General features: G+C 40.5%; 1 protein-coding gene across 1 annotated transcript; it reads left to right on the top strand.

Annotated features, from left to right (window-relative positions):
* Positions 1 to 4,548: 4,548 nt before the first annotated feature.
* LOC106629140 (uncharacterized) lies at positions 4,549 to 6,357 on the top strand. Its single transcript, XM_088052615.1, has 2 exons — positions 4,549 to 5,565; positions 6,187 to 6,357. The coding sequence occupies exons 1-2, from the start codon at positions 4,549 to 4,551 to the stop codon at positions 6,355 to 6,357; spliced, it is 1,188 nt and encodes a 395-aa protein (XP_087908741.1).
* The last annotated feature ends 2,462 nt before the right edge of the window (positions 6,358 to 8,819 follow it).

Below are 8,819 nucleotides of genomic sequence, written 5' to 3'. Positions count from 1 at the left end.
TCCCAAGTCAGTGTGAAAAATCCTGATATAGATAGGGTTGATATATCTTCTGTCCCCTCTCCAAGCTGTGAGCAGGTAAGGAACACCTCGTTTGCAGCCTCCTTGCCGGCTGAGCACAGTAGATGGGCTTCTGGAGGGCTGGGCTGAGCCTTACGACAACAGGGAATAATGGGTATAATGGAATGGGCTGGGATGGGCATGGCCGGCACAAGAGTGCCAGGGGAAGAGGTTTTGTTGCTCACCTTGGCCACAGGGCTTGTTTCTGTCCCCGCTCCTGAGCACTGCCTGGCAATGCCAGGGAAATAGCACTCAGGAAAGGCCAGGCGGGAGGTTTGGGCCTGCTAATACCTTCTCTTCCAGAGCCACCGGGGTGCTGGCTGGAGGACAAGGACATCTGAAGGGGCAGCGAGGACCTGTGGCCAGGCTGTGCAATGGGGAGGGCTCAGGCAGAGCCTTCAGGACTCCCTCAGGAAAGGTGGGGGCACGCTCGGTGAGCCACAGAGAGAGCTGCCATCCCTGGCCCCTGGAGTCCCTGCAAAGGCCAAAGGGACAGAAAGGTAGAGGGACACAAGGGTTGGCTCCGTGGTGCAGGTCACAGAACCATCTGTGTTGGAAGGGACGCAGAAGGATCGTCGAGTCTGACACTTGCAGGCAGTGCTCCATGCAGGGAAGAAGCTGCATGGTCCTGCCCTTCATGGGGATGGGCACCAGGGCACAGCCAGACAGGCTAGGGGCAGCGTGGCCGTGTGGGCACAGCCCAGGGCTGCAGACAGTGCCTGCTGCAGCTGAGGGCAGCCAGCGTCACCCAGCTGCTCTCAACAGAGCAGCTGTTGAACCTGCTGGTGTCCAGCAGCCTTTGGAAGGTTCTGGAAGGCTCCCTGCAGTTTTGGCAGTTGCCACAGCAGTTGCTGCTGCAATTGAAGGCTGCACTTCCAGCCTGGTGCCTGTGCTCTGGCTGTAATGGTAACTAAACCTCATCCCCTTGTTCCCTTACCCCAGCCCTCACTGGCTGTACTGCCGAGACCCTGGCTTGACCCCAAACCAGGAGCCTGAGGAGGTGTTCTGGCCATAGACAGCCCCATGAGCAACTCGAAGCTGATGGGAAAACTGAGGGTGTTCCACAGCAGGGCCTGGTGCCAGCAGGAAACCCAGGGAGAGCCTTGCTGCCTCAGGAGGGCCCTGTGCTTCCCTCTCTCACAGCCTGGGGGACATCCAGGAAATCGCCACCGTGTGCATGGCTTCTGCTCAGATTATTGTTGGGCCTTCGCTTTTGGCCACCAGCAAAGGCAGGGGCTGCGCTAAAAGGACTCATTGCATGTGCACAACACATTTTTATCAAAAATAAGGAAACTTGAAATACGAATTTTACTCATTTTTGTGAGTTCTCTTAAGACTCTTTGCTGTCTTCATCTCAGGAGAAGATAGGGCAATGGTGAGCCACAGTCATAAAAATGAGAGTGTGAGACCACTTCAGATGGAAAATATTTATATCCATGAAATCTAAGTAACAGGGAAATCTGTGCTGCTCTGCTGCTAAGTGTGAAATTCTGCTTGGCAGCCTGCAAGTTTTAAGGTAGAAGAAGAAAGATTTATTTTAGATTTTTCTTTTCTTGTTTGTGTAAATAAGGACATTTTAAGGCATGTAAATATAGTATATTTTTTTTCAGTTTTATTTGGAACTGTTATAAATGAAATTCAGCCAAATTTATCAATAACAATTTTACTGAAAAATTTGCAGAATCGAATTTTGGAAACCACCACAATCACTGTCAATGACGAGCCTGGGATTGGTGCTGGGTGAACTCTGAATCAGCCTCTGTAGCACTGATTCCACAAAGTTCACAAACTGTCTTTTGGAGAGCTGAGTTATATAGAGTTTCTTCAGCTTGAGGCTATGCATTTTAGTTTTTTTCTTTTTCTTGTGTTGTTACATATTCATATTTCTGCTGCTGGACTGCTGATGAGTTTTCTGAGAAGGAGATGAAGTTTGAGTGGTTTTTTCAGGAAGCAGGCTTTGAGATGTAGAATCGTGGTGAGTTTTTTTCTCAGAAAGAAAGGGAGTCTGAGTAACTTTTTCAGGAAACCAACATTGAGATTCATGGTCCTGGAGAATCAGATGAGGTTGGTATCAGGAGTTAATCACCGGATCATTAAGAGCGCTTATCTTGCTTGGGTGGACCCACCTCTTCTCCTATCTTAATTGCTGGGTCGTTCTTTTGCAAATTCCTGGTTTTCCAGCAGCTGCTTTTGCAATCTCAAGTTGCTTGTGTTTTTTTTTTTTTACATAAAACATGCTTTTCTACTTGATTTTATATGTGTACAATAAAACGCGAATTATGCCAACATATATTACAGGAACCTTGAGACCCATGACACAAGGGTCAATCTCTTAAACTCAAGGACTGGCAAAATGACACAACCAAGGTCACTACTGTACATAAAAATGTGCCCTGTAAGGTACCATACATTAATCATCAAAGTTGGAGACTATACTAGATGAGCCCCATCACTAGATCACTAGATCACTAGATCACTAGATCAATCAGTTCAGAGCTTTCACAGGTAAGCTATGATTTCTGAGCATCAGAGACTTTCTCTTCTGCAGTGATATTTGCCTCTTTTTCAGCTGGCTTTACAATTAACCAGGATTTCTCTAGCTCAAAAATAGAAACCTTTTTTCTTTTTCTTTTTTTCTTTAATTTTAGTTTGATCGCTAGATAAGGATGAAATGGCAATTCATAGATAAAAGGACTCAGAAAAGTTAATTTTCATGATCCTAAACAGAAGTTCACTGACCTTAGCTTTATTACATTTCTTATTGTAAGTCAAGTAGTAGAACTTCTTCAGTTATGGAGGTGAAGCTCATTGTGTTTTTTAATGTTTAGGAAGGCTAAAATATACCTTAGAGTTCTGTAATTGACATACAAATAATGTGAGTGTATATGTTTCCTTTCTACAAAATCAAGTCTGTACTCAAGATGAGCAGGTTATTTCTAGGAGACTATAACCTCTGGAGAAGCAGCAGTTAATTCAAGATTAATCTGTTAATTTCTCTCAGGATAAAAGTTTAAATTTTATGTTTCCTTTTCCTGTACATTCAACTATGTTCTTATGATTATTTAGCATTTTACGATTTCACTGGTGCTTAGATTTTAGTATGTGTCAGATAAACATCTGAACTTGTTTTTTTAAATTTTTTTTACATCTTTATTAAAAGCCATGACAAAGCCACTGGGTCTGATTGTGCTGCAGCAGAAAGTGTAGGCTGGGGTTGACTGCTGAAGCCAAAGCATTCTGCAAGCAAAGTACAAAACTGATTGTAAAACTCTTTGGTTAAGACCATTTTTATTAAAAATGTGCATTGATTTTCTTAAAAACGAGATTCACTTAATAAATTATAAAAAGAATTTAATATAAATAAAAAGACAATTAGGAGACAAAAGAAATAAAGCAAAGGGTTAAAACGGCTGGGTGCCCTGGCGGGTTGCCAGGAACACCCCTGGTATCTCAGGAACACTCTTTTTATCCCCCCCTACTGTGAAGGTTTAATGCATATTCAAAGCATCCCCTCCCTGGTTCCGCCTTCTTAGATCATGCTTTTGTACAATTTTTATTTTCTGCTGGTCAGCATTTATTTTTGCTGGTCATCATTATTCTTGCTGGTCATCATTATTTTGGAGTTTGGTTTCCTTTCTTTTTGCAAATGGTCAGGACAGATAACAGTCCGGGCCCTTCATCCTTCCCCTGAGGGCAGCTGGGTTTCATATCTTTCGCTGATAACAGTTTGGCCTCTATTGTTCTCCTGATAACAGCTTGGGCCCCAGTGTCCTTGCCCTCTGGGGTTTCCTTGCCTTGTACCTAGGAAATTCTTTTAAGCTTAAGACTTGTTAGCAAGGAAAAAAAAGTACGTACATAGCTAAAAAGTATTTCATATATAATATTCATCTGCGAAAGCCAATATCACAATACAAATTTATAACAATTTCAATGGTGGTGTGTCTAAGAAGATTGTATCTTCTGACATGACGGGGGTGCTACATCTAAACAAAATTGATCCTGTCCACCAGCAGTTTGCTGTATTGTGTTAATTCCTATGGAAGCAAGCAGAAACTCACTGCCAACTTAAGACTGGAAGTATCTCACAGCAAATTACTATTTCAGAAGAATTCTACTGGCTAGATGAGCTGTAGTCAAATGACAAACATGCTTCTGTTTATTAATTTTCTTTGAGGTAATGAAGAAAAATCTCTGTGTGCATTTACAAACATGTAATCACATTTTGATTTCTGTCCACTTTTATTATAAGCGTGTCAGGCTGCACAAGTGAAGTCCTTCAGGAAAGAGCTGAAAATAGATGAGACCTGCTGAAACTCCTTTTGCATTCTCTTTCCTTCAGAAGCCTTTCCAACTTGTACAACTACCCCCTCACAAAGGCTCATCTGTCTAAATCTGTCTAAGGAGGTGGATACCAGGGTTACATCTGCTCTGGTGGGAGAGGATCAGCAAATGAGCAGCAAGGAAGATTTCAACAGGCTAGAAAATAGCGTCATGACCTCTGGTGGCAGAGGAGAGTTCTCAGCTGATTTTAAGACACAAAGTAATGAAAACTTGGCTGCAAAGCACTCACTGCAAAGTGGTTTCTCACTAAGTTATGCTGAACAAGAAGACAATGTACCCGCTTCTGAAGTCTCTAATCCTCTTAAAGTTACTGAAGAACCTCAGGCACAGATTTTAAAACCTGATCTAGAGATACCACATCAAGCTAAAGTCACATCAATACCACTATCTTTTTTCCCATCTAAATTTCAACAATTACTGTTAGCTGCAGCAAGAAGGGTCTCTGAAGCAAGGCAGTCTACAGAAACACAATCTGTAATTTACATATGGCCAGTAATAAAGTTGCAAGAGAGTTCCAGATCCTTCTGGCAAAATTTTTCGAAGTCTTTAATATCAAGCAGCCCAGACTTAACAAGTCACTGTTCTAGTCCTGATGTAACTGAAGATGAGAAATGTTCCCAGATAATCCCAGTGAAAGAAGTTGCACAAAAAGAGCCAGATGGAAAGACAGCAAGATTCTATCCTCTTATTGTAAAGTCATCTAACAGTGCTGTTTCAGAAATTTTAAAGTCACTCACCAGTATCAAGAATAAGGATTATAAGAATATGTTAGTACTTTCATCTGTTAGTTCTATTGCACAGCAACTGGAAATTCCTCTCTTTAAGGGAAATGCTCTAATGATCTATAATGGTCAAGTCTACCTTCTGTATGTAATGAGGCATGAAGATCTGGCAGCAGAAATGAAGATATCTGGCCACCATATGTTGTTTATGAAGACCATTGTTTGGCTCATTACGTGTCGTTCTGTCCGTAAACTAACATTCCAAGTTTCACATCCACTGCTGTTGAGAGAGGATGCTGTGAAACAGAATACAAAATGTGTTCCAGCCTGTGCTACCCCCACAACCCAAGAGGAAGCATCAAATGAAACACATTTCTCTTCACACAAGATGATTACAATCTCTCAGCCTGAGAACTGCTCCCTTCTTGCAGGGAAAAGGCAGCAGGTGGTAACCCATGACGATCAGGTGAGTGTCTATGTATGAACAGTAAATTGATCTCCTCTTAGACATAGCTGAGCACAAAGTGCACTGTTCATAATATTCATAACAGGCTGTGAAAGATGAATTACCTTTTTTTTCAGTTTTTGTGGGGAAGCTAAACAGAAATTCAGGAGATACAATCACTGTAGAAGAAATAAAATTAAGGCTTACAGGCCTATAAGACTTTACTGCTTTAAAAATATAATGCTGAGAAAAAAAAATTTCTTGAGATATACCAAGATTTTTCTAGTATTTGAACATCACAAATGCATTGCAGTCTACTGTTATTTTGAGAACAGTAGAGCAAAATTTAATATAATAGCAAGATATTTCCCAAGGGAGAAGGTTGGGTTTCTGAAAACAGGTGACGAGTGCCATCATGATAATTTTTTTAAGTAACAGTGGAAGAATAGAGAAGGGCTGGCATGCAAGATCCCTCCTGAATTAAATTCTTCTTGCAAAGCCACATCCTCAAGGTATGTGAGACTGTAGAAAAAAATCTGTGAAAATAAACTGGGCTGGGAGGAAAAATGACTACTCAACTCTCACTTCCTGGTAGTCAAGTTCTGCTCTTTCCCATTTCAGTTCCTCAGCAAGACTGCCTTCCCATCCAAAGAAGACTTGCAAGAAAGAAATTATGAAGAAGCACACCGGGATAAAGACAAGGAAATAATGAAGAAATTTGGTCTTGTTAAAGGTGTAAGAGTTGTTCTCAACAGGCAAAGTGTCTCTGAGCTTAGGAAGTGGACTGCCTAACCTTCTTCATGTAAAAAGAAAGATTTTTTTTAGGGCCATTAGGACAGAGAACTGAGGAAAGTGCCACACATACTTAACTCTCTGTACATAGTATGGAGCATACTTCACTTTGAAGTATTTCTTATACAGCATTAGTATAATTCTTGAATATTTGTGCATTTAATCCCATAACATAAAACACTTTCTCCAAAAACTGCAGATAAAATGCCAGCTACTGCTGAAGTCTTTTCTGACTCTGCCTTCTCTTTGGCACTCTTACAGCTGCAACTGAAAGTAGAAAAAGTGCCTGATCTCTTACTGATAGCAATGTTTTGCAGTCTGTCCGTGGCAATCTCTGTCTCGTAGGCAGAAACAGGAAGCTCTCCACACCCATGCTAGGCTTTTTCTGGTTTGAGCATTGCTATTCATTTCAAGTGAAGGTGCCAGAAGTGCAAGATGCATGTTTATAGTCATTGACCTGCTCTGGAGAAAGTCTTGCCCTATGGCTTTGCTTAGAAGTATTATTTGGCAGTTTTGCCTGGTATCAGAGCCTCTGGGAATAGGTGTTTGCTTTCTCTAATCCCTGACATTTTCAAACTCACAGTTCAGATTCACCTCTTGTTTCCATTTTGTATTTTTCTACAACAAAGCTCTCAAGATTTCTTCAGCAGGTAGATTTGGCATGAATTTCCAGAATCCTGGATCATTTCAGTATACCTGTGTTCAAATTGTTACTCTGCAGATAAATTAGTGATCAATAATAAATCAGTATTTCTCCTTGATCTATTTATTATCTCATATTCAGCACTAAAGTTCCATTTCTGTCAAGTGGATGTTAAGCCATCATCACTCAGCCTTTCCAAGATCTTTGAGAATGGTCTGTTTTTGTTGTCTCTGAATGGGAGCATCTTTGGTCTACCCTCAGCATTCATGAAAATATACTGTATCTTCTTGTGAAATATTTTGAGGTTGGATAGAGCAAAAGTCTCCAAAGAATACATTAAAAAAACACAGGTACAACTCCTGGATTAGTTTTGGGTTGTTTTTGTTGGTTTTTTTTCCTTTTTGCCAGGACTCAAATGAAAGTAAGAAAATTACTATTGGCTGTCATTTCTCCTAAAATTTCCTTCCCAGTAAATATGCCAAGGCAGACCCTTAGGATAATCAATTTTTTATGGCATTTCTCCATCTATATATGTTATAATTTTTCAACATGTGTTCCAGAAATCAGATAAGATCAAATACTTAGCAAAATATTTTATGTTTGGCTGTTTCATACAAATGCTTCCACTCCCTGGACTGCTATTGAGAAGTTTCAGTTTACACCAGTGTTATTAGTAGTTCTCATTAACATAAAGGGTTATTGTGACTGCTTTTCAGTGTTTTCTGCTGCCATGTCTTTTCCTTTGCAGATTACATTCATTTTGTTACATTCTGTCATTTCACACAGACTGTGTTCTTTGCATGTAAAGCCGTTCAAGTAATAAAAAGATGCTACATCTTCTTTAAGCTGTTGTTCCTCATTTATATCCTGCTCTGGTTTCTTTCATGAAAATTGAGCTCATGTAGAGGTTGTGACAGTGGGATTAACCTACATTTGTTGAATCTAGATGGAGGACCTTTCAAATCCAAGTTCCCCTGGCTAAAGGGAACACCTGTTCAAAATCTTTTGTTTTATACGCAAGACATGATTTACAAGAATAATAATAGCTATTATCAAAGGAACTGGAATATCCTAAAAAAACACATCATATTCTGACATGGAATGAAATGGAAGAATAATTGGTAAGGATGTAATTAAATACATAATACATCTACTATTCAATACATAAACAATAGTTAGTATTCAAAGAGCAAGAGAAGAGTGGTACCTAGGTTACTATCTTAGTTTGAAAAAGGTGTCTGCTAAGGAAGGCAGAAACTTTCCTTGAAATAAATAAAAATGTAAACCACCATGTCCCCCTTTAAAATCTTATAATTTTGAAATCAAGGTGCTCTCAGGCAAAATATGGGAATAGGAATAACAGTTCTTTACTAAGGAAATTAAAATTAAAATGCAGTAGTACAAAAAAGAAAACCAACAAAAAGAACCCCACTGACAGAGTCAGAATACAACCTGACACCCTGTTGGTCAGGGTGTTGGTAGCAGTCGGATTAAATGGTGGCTGCAGTCCTCCTGCAGTGACAGATGTGATAATGTTGAAGCAGTGAGCCTATAGAATGGCGTATTTTTTTTTCTGAAGGTCTAGTGGTGGTGTAGATAGGTCCAGTCTCTCCTCTGGGAATCCAGTGGAGAAAGGCTGCTTGTCGTGTTCCGAGTCTTTCAAGATATCCAGGTAGGAATGCTTGTCTCCTCCCTCTGAGTGGACCACCTCATGCTGGGATGATGTAATTTTATCAGTCATGCTGTGAGATTCAATGGCCCATTAGCAGAAGATATACCCCTGGAGGGAGGATGGGTCATGGAAGAGATAAAGAAGACT

Source organism: Pseudopodoces humilis, chromosome 3 (genome assembly GCF_049639895.1).
Source record: "Pseudopodoces humilis isolate 2021_Gansu_Grassland_sample_001 chromosome 3, ASM4963989v1, whole genome shotgun sequence".
Lineage (NCBI taxonomy): Eukaryota > Metazoa > Chordata > Aves > Passeriformes > Paridae > Pseudopodoces > Pseudopodoces humilis.
This window is presented reverse-complemented; position numbering and strand designations above follow the sequence as displayed.

Bases quoted from the DNA above. Each gene is read 5' to 3' on its own strand.
- LOC106629140 (XM_088052615.1), top strand. From the start codon at position 4,549: ATGACCTCTGGTGGCAGAGGAGAGTTCTCAGCTGATTTTAAGACACAA. The intron at 5,566-6,186 runs GTGGTAACCCAT...TTCCCATTTCAG, and splicing joins TTGCAGGGAAAAGGCAGCAG to TTCCTCAGCAAGACTGCCTT.